The sequence below is a fragment of the Mustela putorius genome, unplaced genomic scaffold (assembly GCF_011764305.1).
Source record: "Mustela putorius furo isolate JIRA1106 unplaced genomic scaffold, ASM1176430v1.1 tig00000275_pilon_pilon_pilon, whole genome shotgun sequence".
Lineage (NCBI taxonomy): Eukaryota > Metazoa > Chordata > Mammalia > Carnivora > Mustelidae > Mustela > Mustela putorius.
The window spans coordinates 6,294,624-6,308,862 of NW_025421341.1; the positions used below are offsets into that span (position 1 = coordinate 6,294,624).

Consider the following 14,239-nt stretch of genomic DNA (forward strand, 5'->3'; position numbering starts at 1 on the left):
GCTTCAAGACGTTAACTTGCCTGAACATATTCCATAGCACAAAGGAAAAAATTAGGGAGTGTTTTAAAGATACTTAAAAAGCTCTAAATATATTTTCTCATGCTCTCCCAAATGTAAGAATCTGTCCAAGGCTACCCTGAGATACATTTTTTTTTCTTTTTTGCCGAGTTCTAAATTTGATCTTTAACAAAAGAAGAAGAAAGAACATACCTTGAAGTCATAGTGAGTTAGGGACCTGTTTTCCCTTCTGGAAAAAGCCTTTCTTCGAGAGCACAGATAAGGAGGTTTTATTCTGTCCACTTCGGGTCCTTTTGCTCCCCTGGCTAGTCACAAGGAGTGGGGCTTCGGGACGCACATGAGATGTGCCCGGGAACCCCGTGGCCCTCGGGGTCCAGCACGGGCCCGCCTGATCTGTGAGCATCTGTAGAAGCACACCAGCTCCCATATGGTGTGCCACCCTTGTTTGGGGCCTGCGACCTGCTGGATGACTTTCACAAAAAGTCCTATTCTCCTTCCAAAGTAGCTGCTCCCCCCACGCCCGTTATTTCGCAGTCGGGCCTTGTGTTTTGGGTATCCCACAATATAACAGGCCAGCCCAGCCTTCCCCACCGAGGGAAGATCGCACGCCTGCAAAACAGGTTGTAAGCAAACAGAAAGCAACATTACTTTCCTAAAATCTTGAGATGACTGAAATTACCCTTCCTCTTTCTTTCACCCCCTAGATTCATGGAAATAGGGAGAATTACTAGATATTTTTTTCTTTCCTTTTATTTTTATTTATTTTTTTTTTTACCTTCTTGAGTCAGCCCCTTTGACAATCTCTGCTTAACTCCATTCATGGCTTCCCTGAAGTCTGTGCCAGGTGACGATTCGCAAGTGATAGAAAGGCAATATTGACACGTCTGTGGAAACATGCCGGATGTGTGGTTGAGGTATCGAGTTTCTCTGACGTGAATCGGGGAGCAGCAGCCGTAGAGTCCGCATCTTAGAGGCTCATTGAGAAAATGGTCTCCCCGGCCCAGCAGACTCGGAGCCTGGGTGGGAATTTGGGCGGCCAGCCCTCCCCTTCATCCTGGGAATGGCTTCTCTGGGCTGGAGGAGCCCTCCCTCGGGGCTGTGATTGTGGTTTCAAAGGGAAAGAAGAGGAGCTGGGAGGAGAATTAAGAGAAAACTGTTCCCTTTTATTTTTTTCCTTTCATATGTGCTGGAGAACAAAGCCAGGCTGGTGTCCAGCGGGGAGCTCCTGCTGCAGCGGGGTGGGGACAGGGGTCTGGGCTGAGGGGTCAGGCCTGAATGTTAACTCCACGGAGCCCCCTGTGGGTACAGAACCGAAGTCAAGGAAAGCGTTCCACGGAATTGGGAACATCTTCTTAATTTCCTCTATGTTATTATATATTGACCATTAGGGCATTTTAGGAGAGGGACAGTAAAACCTGCCCTATCGTGATCACCAGGGTCCAAAACGATTTTGATGGCCTAAGATGCAGGATTGGGTGTAAAGTGAGGCCTGGTCATGCTGTTTGATTAGCCCTGAGAGGTCCAGGATTCCAGCTGCGCAGTCCAAACCCAGGGTGGACGCAGAGCATTTTGCCCTGACTTTATCGCAGTTGGGTGCCTCCTTTGAAATACTCCCGGGATGACCATGGGACCCATGGCCGCCTTGCGCCCCGTGCCCTAGGGCAGCACTTCCAGGAATCCCCTGGCTGATCCGGGCTTAGCTCAGAGACCCAACTTGGACTTTGGGACATGCCTTCCACTTCCTCATTTTGCAAGGCCTTGTGGCCTTTTTCGTACTGATTGTCCCCCTCGAGCTCCTGTCCTCCCTCAGACCACCAGCGCCCTAGAGTTTCCTTGCCGCCCACCTGGCGCCATCATCTCTGTAAGGAACGGGAGCGCTTCTCCAGTGGCGCGCCGTCTCAATTCAGGCTATTTCAAAGCAGTTCTCACAAGGTTCGACTGTATTCCCCTTCACATACATCAGGCTTCGGTTTGCTCAAATAATATTTCGGCTTTTAAGCCATTCCCTGCTGTTTTTCCCTTCTAGGGGAATTTCTTTTGTTTACTGGGTCCATGAGTTAAAAGTTTACACAACTTACTGTGAGGGGAAAAAAAGAGATTTATGTCTATGTCTACATGGGTGGTCAGTAAAGACTTAGGTGTTTCCCCACATTCGATTAGAAGGGCCAGAGAGCAAATAAGTTAACACATTTTATTTTGATCTCTCAGGTTCACCTTCTAACTCAAGGGCCTGAGCAGAATAATATTAACTTCTCATTTGTTTCTCGTTCTAGAACAACAAAAGAAAAAGAAGCAAGTCCAAGCAGCATCAAGGCAATAAAGATGCTACGAAGGACAAGGCAGAGAGGCCCGAGGCCGGGCCCCCGCAGCCGCTGCCGCCCCAGATACAAAACGGCCACGTGAATGGCTGTGAGAAAGACAGCTCGTCCACAGATTCCGCCAGCGAAAAGCCAGTCCTTGTCCCTCGTGAGAAAAAGATCTCGATACTCGAGGAACCTTCAAAGGCACTCCGCGGGGTCACAGGTCAGTAATTCTTATATAAAGTTGCTTAGGAAGACACAGAAGAGAAGGAGGCAGAGGGAAGCCACAGAGGCAGTGGTGGCCGCTATGATACTGTTGGAAGAGAAAGGGCTTCCTTCCAACAAGGACTCAAACGTCTTCTGCGGGAACAGGGTCGGGGGGTGTTAGGGGCCGAAGGAGAAAGCTCAGTGTAGCCCTGCACTAAATCAAAGGATAATTTTGGCCAAAGAACATAGTTCTAGTCTATATTAGGGTCATCAGGAAAACAGAAATCTCAGTTAAAAGAATTTTCTTTCAAGAACCTTTGCTGGGATAAGGGAGGAATAATTGATGATAACAACAAATGTTATTAAAGGTTAGATCAAATTATTTTAACTGCTGGTATTTCATATTACGCAAGAGAACGTAATCTTCCAGGGTATTAGAATCTGGAATGTTAATTATTTGTGCTAGAGCTATATCTCAATTAATCTACAAAAGGCTACTTTTTAATCAAATTATGACCTTGGGTGCATCATTTCATCTCTAGTGTCCCATTTCTTTTCTGTAAAATAAGGACACCATCCCAGAATGTACTAGATCAGTGGTCTCAGCACTAACAGAATGCTCCACTTTTATAACAAATCCTAAAATAAAAATCAGAGATAATGTTGTCTATCTAGAAATGGAACTTCAGTAAAGCAAAAAATATAAGAAATCAGGAACAGCTAAACTAGAGGACTTTTATAAAATGGTCAGATATTCACACCCACTTAAAATGAATCACTTTGCACTTAAAACAATGGTCAATGGGACATTGTGGACACTAGTTTTGTTTTTTTTGTTTTTTTTTTTTTTTTGATATTTGACACGTGAAGCAAGAACAAAATAAACATGTTTGTATACAGACCTAGAATCACTCCGAAAGCAGCTACTACAAAGGCAGGCTGACGCGGGGACGCTGGTTGTCAAGTCAGATTCCATGACCACACGTGTCATTGGCTGTGAGACTTTCCAGACAGTGCAAAGCTTTTGGTCAGTTCCACACACCGTAAAGTACAGTTTTTTCTTAATTTACCCCATATTAAATCCTGGAAATCCATAGGAGGATTGTACAAAAACTACTTTGTGTGTATATATAAAGCATCCAAGAGGACCTGAGAAACCCATCGGGACACGAGGCGATGCTTTATTGTGCAGGATTCCTGTGACAGTAAGTTACTGAACTATAGGTGTAGGCCCCTCCCCCACCCACACATTTTTTTAAAAATGCCTCCTAATTCCAAACGCCTGGCAGGTCCCCTAGCCAGGACCCCACCACCGGGTAATCCCTACAGTCCGTCTTCTAGTTACAGAATCTTTCACTGATGGACTCAGCGACTCTCCAGACTCCTTTTCCAGGCTAAGCCCTGTGCTGTTCTGCCTTGGAAATTCCCGAAAGGATATGATACGCTTGAGGCCCTGAGGGAGTCGCTTTCTGTTATTCCCGAAGAGAGGACCGAGTTTACAGTTTGCGGAGGAGAGGGGCTAGCTGCATCTGTGAGTGATCCGGGAAAGCTTCGGTGGGCATCACGGTTATTGAAGGATCCGTAGCCTCGAGGTGGTAGAGGGCTTTGGAGGGTTAAAACGAAGTAGAAAGGACAGGACTCCACATCTTCTGCGGTCTGTGGGGCAGTACTATCCTCTCGGATCAGCCAACAATGATCAAGAGGGGCCCTGCCAGGAAGAACTGAGTCCGGCAAGAGACAAAGGCAAACAGACCATCTCACGCTGACGGGTATCAAACCGGGGCTCCGGTGGGGAAGCATTAAATAACTCACGGGCCGTGTAACAACGCTAGGGCGTTTGTAGTTTGCTCAACAAGCACTGATTTTCTTCCACAAACACATTGCCTATCTCGATAGACAGCGAGCAGTAAATCAGGAGAGCCTCCCAGAACTGCGCTCCCTTAAAACCAAACAAACAACAACAGCTCATTTCCATTTGGAATCTCAATTTTCCAGGAATTCTTAAATTCAGTTTTTACCAGGCCTACGGTTTTGAGAATGTTTTGATTTATAGTAAGGGCAGGAGAAAGAAATGAAATAATTGGGTGGCAGATTCCCAGCCTGGCTTGTTACTGCTTTCCTATGAATTACTTTCAAAATCTAATTACTCAAGTTGCCATTTTGATATCAATCACAGACTAAAAGCCTAGCACGTATATTCGTTTATTTACTTATAATTTATACCTTCTTTTCTAAAACAATTTCAGTAGCTCTGTCAAGTATATAGCATTAGGACAAATTCAATATTGAAGCGCTTCATGTCACAGTGGTTAGCTGCCTTGAAAGTTAAGTATGCACGAGAGGAGTTCTCTGTATGAGGCGGCTTTTGTCAACTCTCACATGAAACTTTCTGTGAAGCCTCCTTTACTGCACAAAAAGCCATCTCAGGATCCTTTTGGTTTTGTTAGGTTCGGCACAAAGGTGTTGAAGTACGTCAGTATTACCAGTTAATGTTGCTGGTTCAGTACAAATCCATGCATCACGTCAATTTTCTTGTTAAAGAATAAATGATGATCTTGGAAGGTCATTAGATATTTTTGCAAAAGGAAGGGAGTCCTGGTTGACCATGAACTCATCAATGGCTCACGTGCTATGATCATACATTTAAAAGTGAGTTTGTAACTGGTTAGGTTTTCCTTCGCAAAGACAGTGGTGCGGTTTTGAAATGTGCATCCCAAGGCCTCGAACCAGGTATTTCACAGACGAGTGTTAGGTCTTGGACGGTCTGCAGCCTATTATGAGCAGAGCCTTGGAACTGGAAAGGTGGGCAGTGACCCTTTAACACCATCCCCTCACTGAACTGGAGGAAGCCGAAGCCCCCTACCCACGCCCCCGGCCTGGGTTGAGAAGACAAGAAGAGAACCCACACCCCCTGGGGTAACTCCTACTGCTTTGCAAAAGCCTGACTCAGGTCTGTGTGATTTAATGCATGCATTGGAGAACTGCCGCTGAAACCACGGGCTTCCTGACTCCGAAAAGATGTATAATTGAAAAATTAGGAAAAAGGGATCATAACAAAGCCATATAATGATATTCTGTACTTGAGTGGGTTCGAAGTATGAGCGGAAAAGAAATCTCCAGGCTGCTTGGCAGCGGAGCGTTTATCAATCTCTCCAATAATGAAACTGGCTCAGGGAAGCTTGCCCCGACTGCCCAGCTGAGCGGCGGGCTGTGAACACGTGCAACGCATGTTTTATCTTTTTATAACACCTTGACACTCAAGATCCCTCTCTTTTTAAAAAATTTTAAACAGAATCATTTTCTGGGAGGGGAGAAGTGAGCTCGAAGATGTATCCAGGTGGTCCAGGGGTGTTGGTGTGACTTCCTACATGAAAACCCGCCACCGAAAGCATCATCGTTTCGGGCTGTAAATATAGCACCGTCGTGTGGGACAACGCTGCCTGTCAGCCTGTGGCTTGCAAGTTTGGGAGCTTGATTTAAACTTAGTACAAAATTACTTCTTTAAGCCATGGAGTAGTTTTTTTCCTGTATTTCAGAATTTTTAATAACAGCTCAAATTAGATCTTTTACATAATCCAATCAAGATCATTCTGCGTCCAAGTACAGAGACAGACAAGGAGCAGATTAAGATTTATTTTTACCAAAAGTAATGCCAAGGATCATTTTTAATCCCGAGGCCCATCTAAATGTCTAAAGCACATTATGACTTTAGGGGCTCGAATTTCCTAAGTATACTTCCTGCTCTACTTTCCCCAAGGCTCCGGTTGCTGAGATATTTAAGTGCTTATCACCGTGTAGGCCTGAACAGGATTTGGGATTTCTCTGTCATCCTCTTCCCACTGGACACAATTCCCACTGAATAGGAAAGGAGCAAGATTATGGGCCACCAGCTGGCTCCAGTGACAGAAACTTGGGGGGCAGGGCTTTCCTTGGCGATAGCCTGTCTTGCTGGCTGGCCTGCTTCCTTTATGTCCCCTCATCTCGGGAAGCGTCCCAAGCTCCCCTGTTACTTGTTACCTGTCTCCAATAGAAGGCTCCACGCTGTGTTCACTGACCTCCGCAACCCGGGAGGTTTGTATCCAAGACCAGGAGCAGCCCTGTCGTTTTTGCCGGGACAAGGCGGATTCTCTGTTTTGCTGTGGGCCTGGCGCAGAACTGCTTTCTCATTCTCAGAGTGAACTGAAGCAAATGCGACAGAAAGGGTCCTGTTATTTTCAAAAGTTGACTGTTTATCTCTCATCTGTGCTTCTTGTTAAACACACACACACACACATACACACACATCTCACCAGACTATTTCACAGTATTTTTATGCTGTGAGGTTCCCTATAGGATTTTCAACCAGGTTTTTTGTTCTTTTTTTTTTTTTAATGCTGCTGTTGGTCCTAGCCTCAAGATTATCTCCCCGGCTTCTCTAAGCCCTATATTGGACCAGGGGATTAGAAAAGATCAACAAGATGAAAGCAGCTTGCCTAGAACGTTAACAGTAAAGCCAAGTGTGTATATTCCAGGATTTCAGCAGAGCCCGCTCTCAAATGGAAGCAGTGTCAGATTGTAGCGAAGAACCAGGCTTTATCCCTGAGGGTGTTTGGATTCAAGTCTTGGCCTGGTCGCTTACTAGGTGTGTGACCCCGCACAGGTTAACCAGTCTGCATCTCAGTGACCTCACCTGCAAAATAGAAAATAGAACTTCACTTCACAAGAGCATGTGGGCAGCCGTGGTGATTCGCACAGCATCTGGCACGGGGTAAAGCCACAAATCATTTATCTGCCTTGTGAGCCTTTTTAAGCGCCCTGCCGTGGGTCAGGAATTCTTCTAGAGGAAGTGAACAGGACAACACGGTCTCTGCCTTCGTGGGGTTTGTGTACATGTTTGAAGGGAGGAGAAGAGATACCTGATAAACCAGAACACAGCCAAGTTACCGAGAGAATTCTGGATTGTCATAAAAGCCATGGGGACAGTGAACAGGAGAGAGACCAGGCCAGGGGTCGAGGGCGTGCAGGGCGATGTGAGAGAAAGCCATAATGTCAGGCGAGTCATTGAAGAGGAGACACGGGGGCCGAGGCCCAGACGCCCCGAAGCGCGTTCTCTCACGCCAGCTTGCCGTGGCCTGAGCAGCCCATGTTTTATTTAAACCTTAGTTAAGGACTTGAGCTGAAACCCTCGCAGACTTAAAATCATAGGTTTTTACCCTTTTTTTTTAAATTAAAGATGCCGCACTTTATTAATCTATACAGCTGATCTTGGGTCCTGTTGTAAGAACAGGCATTTTGGAAAGTTTACACTTTAAAGCAGGATTATCGTGACTGTCACCCCTCCTTAATTATTATCTTAGCATCTGAATACGTAAGGTTAGCTCCTGGTCTAGTTGGGAGCTGTTCAGCGCCCCCCTAGGCTCCCAGCAGCACCGTGTGTCCGAGCTGTTCTAGTAGCCAGGGGAGGCCTGCGACCGCATCTTCCGGGACTGGGACCGCTCCTTCCTTTCTCTGGGTAACGAAGCAGCAGAAAGACACCGGGGCACAGGAAATGCAAAACCCCTCGGGTATTTTTCTGTCACCTGGGTAGAGTGAAATCCAGAGCTGTCTCCATTCCCTTCTCATTTGCATACGCCTTTTGCTGCAAGCCTGCAGCAGAAACACAAAACGACTCCTCCCTCAAGAGCTGATACCTTCCTAACTTCCCCTCCGTACTTTGTTAGGGGATTTCCCTTACAAGCAGCCCTTACTGAGTGGAATGCACTCCTTGCAAAGAACAAAAGGCCTCCTGAAAAGCCAATTTTTAAAAAAATTTTCGAACAAAGATTTAAATGGCTCTATCCCGATGCAATGAGAATTGAACCTGTTTTGCAGTGAAATAAATGAAGGGAACCCATCCACCTGTGCCATTGACAGCTTAGCGCATTGACTTTATTATCTATTATCTTTTTCTTTAAAATTGTATTTATCTTTTTGAGAAAAAGAGCATGAAAGAAAAGAGGGACAGAGGGAGGAGGAGAAGCAAATGCCCCGCCAAGCAGGGAGCCTGATGGGGGGCTCGATCCCAGGATCCCAGGGTCATGACCCGAGCCGAAGGCAGACACTGAACCCAGTGAGCCACCCCAGCACCCCTATTATCTATTATCTGTAAATATAAATAAACCTGTAAATGTATTAATGACATATGAGACCTTGAAAGTTCACATAAATAAAACCAAAAGGTTTCTTTTCCAATCTGAAAAGTTACGAGCCTTTTGCCCACTGAATTGATGAAGTTTCATAGGATTTGAAATAATAAAGTCCATCTGTCTTTGATAAAGAAGTTACGAGAAGGCAGAACTGACTGACACTGTGTCTTCGAAATAAACCTGTGTGTCCGGGTCTCCGTTTCAAAGTTACGGGTTCCTCTGACTCTCTGCTCATTCCGCTGTCGAGCAGTGACAGAAGAATGGTGGAACATGCAGATCCAGGGGCACCCATCACTGTCCTGTGAAGAGTTTTCTTGGGGCATCATCACTAGAACATCATTCTGCAACATTTGAAAGACTTATCTTTACTTACTATCTCTAGGTCTTCACTTCTACCTCTTGGTTATCAGCCTACTCATTGTGCCTTACAGCCCCGTCTAGCCGAAGCCATTGCTCCCACTAAGGGAATCAATATGGCTTCCCTGTATTGAGTCTAGCAGGCATTTTCAATCCTTCATCTTTTTTTCCTTCTGCAACATTCAGTGCTGTTGATCACTTTGTCTATAACTACTCTGTGTCGTCTTTTCGGTGCCTGGGACATGACACTCCTGATTTCCCCTCCATCTTCATTGCTCCTCTGTTTCCTTTGAGGGTCACTGTTCTCTACTTGGCTGTTAACCGGTAGAGCTTGACAAGGCTTGGTTGGTTCCAAGTCCTTCCTCATAGAAAACCATACCATCTTAGATCGTTTCAACCGTGCCCGAGTTTTAATTATGTAAGCTGGCTCACAAGTTCGTCTTCCCAGTCCAGGCAACTCTCTGTCTTCCAGGCTCTTAAACTTGACATTTTCACTCTAACAGTTCAAAGCACTTCAACAACGTGCTTAAAGCAAACTCATGATCTCCGTCCCAGTCTCGGCTTTCTTACAGTGTTCCTGATCTTCGTGTCCTCTCTATTTAATGTGCCAGCCAGCAATCTAGGCATCAGTCCTGACATCTTCTCCTCTCTCACCTTCCACATCCAATCCATCAACAAGTCCTGTTGATTTTCTTTTCCAAATATTCCTAGAATCCATCCATTTCTCACTATCTCTACCTGCGCCTTCCCACCAAAGCCATCATCCTCTCTTGCTTGTGTTGCTTTAGGGGTCCACTGATTAGTTTCCTAGCATTTACATGGTTCCCCTCTAAGTCAGTCCGTATCCTGAAATCTTTTCAAAACTACAACTCTGAACTCTTAAGATAAAAATCAAAAGTCTCACCGTGGCCTGCAGGTTCCGCATGATCTGGCCCCTGTGTGTCGCTCCAGCCTCATTATATGACCTGCTCTTTCTCACTGTCTTTACTCGGCCATCCCGGTCCTCTCGCAGTCCCTCATGCTGGCTGCGTGAATCAGTCAGGTTCAAGTCTGGAGACAGAAACCACAGTTTATTTGAATGGGAGGAAGGTAATACAGAGAATTACTAAAGCACTAGAAACACCAGGAGGTGGTTAATTACTAAAAGGGATAAGTGAAGACTCTGAGGGATCCAGACACGCAAGAGAGCAGTTACTGTCTCCAGGAAGGTTGGACAATCAAGAGCCGTCCAGTACAAGACTGAGATTCTGATCCCGTCAAAGGTATGTGGCCCTCAGAGGAACACACAGCCTTGTGGTGACCAAACAACAACAAAACCTTGCAGAGCCAGGACCAGGCTGTTCTGTAGACAGTTACCATTGCCAGAGGGCGTAGGCAGAGTGGCACTGCTCAGAGTCACGGGACTGGAGCAACTGGAGAACGCGGCCAGGGTGCGGCTGGGAGCTCCTGTGACGAACAAGCATAGCAAGACCCAGACGTGGAAGAGAGGGGTACGCCTGCCCTTTTAGCCCTGCATGGTCACCTCACGGCCCTCCCCCGCTAAAGCTAACATTCTGCCAGCAGGCAAAACAGGGCCACCAGCTCCAGCAGCACAAAGTGAGGCAAAGAAGGGGAGATTTGAACCAAGAGACAGTAACTTGGTAACTGGTACACGATGCTTCCTCCTGCCTCAAAAGCCTTCTTTGCTGGACTGCACTGATTGGCCTCCTTACCTGATCCGTTAGTTCATGGACTTTCAAGTGATGGAGGAATTACTAGCGTGAAGTCAGCTACGCCAGTGACAGATTTCAGAACACTATGCACTTCTCTTTCATAACACTTATCACAGTCGTAATTCCACATTTGTTTGTGTGGCCATTTGATTTATATGTCTTCGTAACACCCAGAAAGTTCTGGAAAGACTGAGAGCACATCTGTCTTTGATCACCCTGTAGTTATGGGGCCTAAAACAGTAACTGGACATTAGAGGTGCTCAAACAAGCCTTTTTCTGTTGAAGTATTAGTGATAGAATATGTAAAGAAGTGTAGGTTAAATTTTGTTAAGTCACTGTGCTGCTTTTTAAGGACAATTATGAACTTTGTATTTCTTATTTTAAAAGAAATTTATACTAATGAAGAAATTCGAAAAATGAAGCAAGTCTTAAGAGATCAAAAATCCTCCCTCCTCAAAACAACCACTGTTAAATTTAATTTCAGAATTTCTTAACTGCACAGATGTATGGGACTTTTAAAAGCAAATATCCTATTAGATAGCATGTGAACTTTTGTATTCTTTTTACTTAAGGTGACATTATAAACATTACCTCATTTCTTTAAAAACGTGATTTTAATGGCCACCTTGTGTTTTTATGAATTTGACGTATTTTTAATTATTCCCAAACTGTTGTCCATGTGGATTGTTTCCATTTGTTTGCTCTTGTAAATAATGCTCTAGTGAACATTTCCCATGTATAAATCTTTATAAGCAACTATGATTTCCTTGGCATATTTTCTTAGAAATGGTATTTTAAGGTTCAAAGAGTATGAATATTTCTGAAATTCTTAATATATTGCTGTCCAGAAAGATTGTGCTTATCACATTGTTTCTATTTGTAAAACTGGTTAGTAGGGCAATGGCATACTTGAAGATGTTTCATTTCCATTTGCATTTCTCTTTTTGTGAGTACTTAAGAACACTAAGATTATGATCAAAGAACTATTATTATTATCAGGTATCATTAAACACTAACATATTGATTTAATTACTTTTAAGTGAATGTAACACATTTTTAGTAACAGACATGAGCAACTTTAGGCAGAATTTTATAACAAAATTAGACTTTGTTTCCTTTCCGGTTTTTTCTTTTTTCTTTTTTTTTTTTAACTTTTTTTGAAGATCACAAGTAGGCAAAAAGGAAGGCAGAGAGAGAGGGGGAAGCAGGCTCCCCACAGAGCAGAGAGCCCGATTTGGGGCTAGATCCCAGGACCCTGGGATCATGACCCTAGCTGAAGGCAGAGGCCCAACCCACTGAGCCACCCAGGTGCCCCTCCTTTCCAGTTTTCTTCATAATACCATATTAACCATCAGGCAACTGTTTTACTATGTATAGGAGTTGGTATTTTACTGTGTATAATAGGAACTTAATGGGTTAAAATTATTTTTTTAGACCTGCTCTTATATATAACACATTTCTTAAACTTAGATTTGAATTCCATGTATACTTCCTTCAGTCTGGTTATAAATACATGAAGCTTTCACTGGAAAGTAAAATCTAACAAGAAAAAAGAGTTTTCAGAAACTTTCAAGTCTGAACACATACATGACTATATATATATTATGAAAATCTCTGAATCCTAGTCCTTTATTTCTCCCAAGATGAAGATTTTGGTTTTTTTGGTACTGTTAGCAAAAAACAACCACCACAGTTTCTGTTTTGCTGTGTAAAATAAATCCACACAAGACGCAATCAAATATGACCTACAGTGAAGAGAAAGATTAGTCATTAGAAGCAGAACAATATCACTCATGATTGAAGAAGCAGAATATTCCACAAAATATTAGCAGGTTGGAGTAAGCAATTCTATCTTTTTATAAAAAGATAATGCACTATGACCGAATGTGCTTTTTCCCAAGAATGCAACTTTGGCTTAACAGGTCAAAACCAATTAATGTAATTTGCTATGCTAATAAAATATGATCATCTCAATAAGTGAGGCCAAATAAAATTACTTGGCAAAATAAGAAAAACTCCCAGGAAAACTAGGAATACAGAGAATTTCCAAATAAACATATAAAAAACCTGCTGTACCATTAATATCATATTTAATAATAAGTATTGGATACAGTTTGCCTAAGATCAAGATTGTATTATTCATTGTACTAGGGTTCCTAACCAGTTTAATAAGGCAAGGAAAGACTGGAAAGAAAGATGCTAAACTGTATTTACAGACGCCATTATTGCCTACATTGAAAAAATTTTAAAACCTACAAAGACAAAAAAAAAAGAAAATTAGCAAGGTAGCTAAGTATATAAAAAGGCAGTTGTATATCTACATTCTAGCAGCCAACAATTGGCAAATGAAGTTTTAAAAACATTATATACAATAGCCTACGACATCTAAAATACCCAGGAATAAATTTAACTAAAGATGCCTAAGACACTATGAACTGTAAAACAGTGCTGAGGCCAATTAAAGAGTAGCTAAATAAATGGCATGATGTATCATGTTCGAAGATCAAAGTATGCAATATTGTTAAGATACTAAATATTTCCAAATCAAATTAGAGATTCAACTCGAGCCCAATCAAAATCCCATCAAATTTTCTTTAGAAATACACTGATTGTTTTTGTAAAAATGAGCTGATTCTTCAATTTACATTGAAATGCAAAGGACCTAAGTTAGCCAAAACAATCCTGAAAAAGAAGAGCAAAGTTGGAGGACATGCATTGTCTGATATTAAGACTCATTATGTAGTTGCAGTAAAAAAGTGTGGTGTTAGAGGGGAGGATAGATAACTACATCAGTGGAATGGAATGCAGTCCAAAAATAGACCACACATATATAGTCAATTGATTTTCAACAAAGGTGCCAGCATAATTCAGTGGGGAAAGGTGAACTCAGATTTACTGCTATGGTCTGTTACTTTTTCACATTTTACATATTAGTTGTTAAGGGCAGTGAGCCTGTCCCATTTATCTCCTATGAGTAAGCCAGGGTTAGCACTTAACTGGGCACTCCTTATGTATCTATTGAGTTAGAAATCAGAATGGTACTCAGGAAGATACATACCATCGATGTTGGGATTTGATAAGTATTTTTAATAAAGGGAAGGCTCAGGTAATAGTTAAATTCAAAAACATTTACCCTTGTAGGAGCCATTTTAGGATTAAATTAAAATGTATATAAATTAAAATGTATATAGTATTTATTGAAATGTGAGCAGATGAGGTGTGTCCAAGATATAACTACTTTGATTCAAGTATTTGATGAATATTGGATAAAGACACAGCCAGAGACGCATATCAAACTAGACTCCCTATAACAAGAAGGCCCCCAGTGCGGAAAGTACCAAAGTAATGCTGATTCATTCATTCATTCATTCGTTCATTCATTTGTTCAGTAGTCACCATGTACTTAATAGGCACCAAGCAAGCACCAAGTGTTGAACAAGACATACATAACTCTGTCACCGCTTTTCTCATGTAGAAATGC

General features: G+C 43.1%; 1 protein-coding gene across 6 annotated transcripts in view; it reads left to right on the forward strand.

Moving 5' to 3' along the window:
- The window catches only part of SPATS2L (spermatogenesis associated serine rich 2 like), a 165,413-nt gene that overhangs the window by 109,683 nt on the left and 41,491 nt on the right, over window positions 1–14,239 (forward strand). For all 6 annotated transcript variants that reach the window (XM_004772186.3, XM_045078523.1, XM_045078526.1 and 3 more), the window contains one exon: window positions 2,292–2,541. In XM_004772186.3, the coding sequence (XP_004772243.1) occupies window positions 2,292–2,541 (250 nt within the window). The remainder of the gene's footprint in view (window positions 1–2,291; window positions 2,542–14,239) is intronic.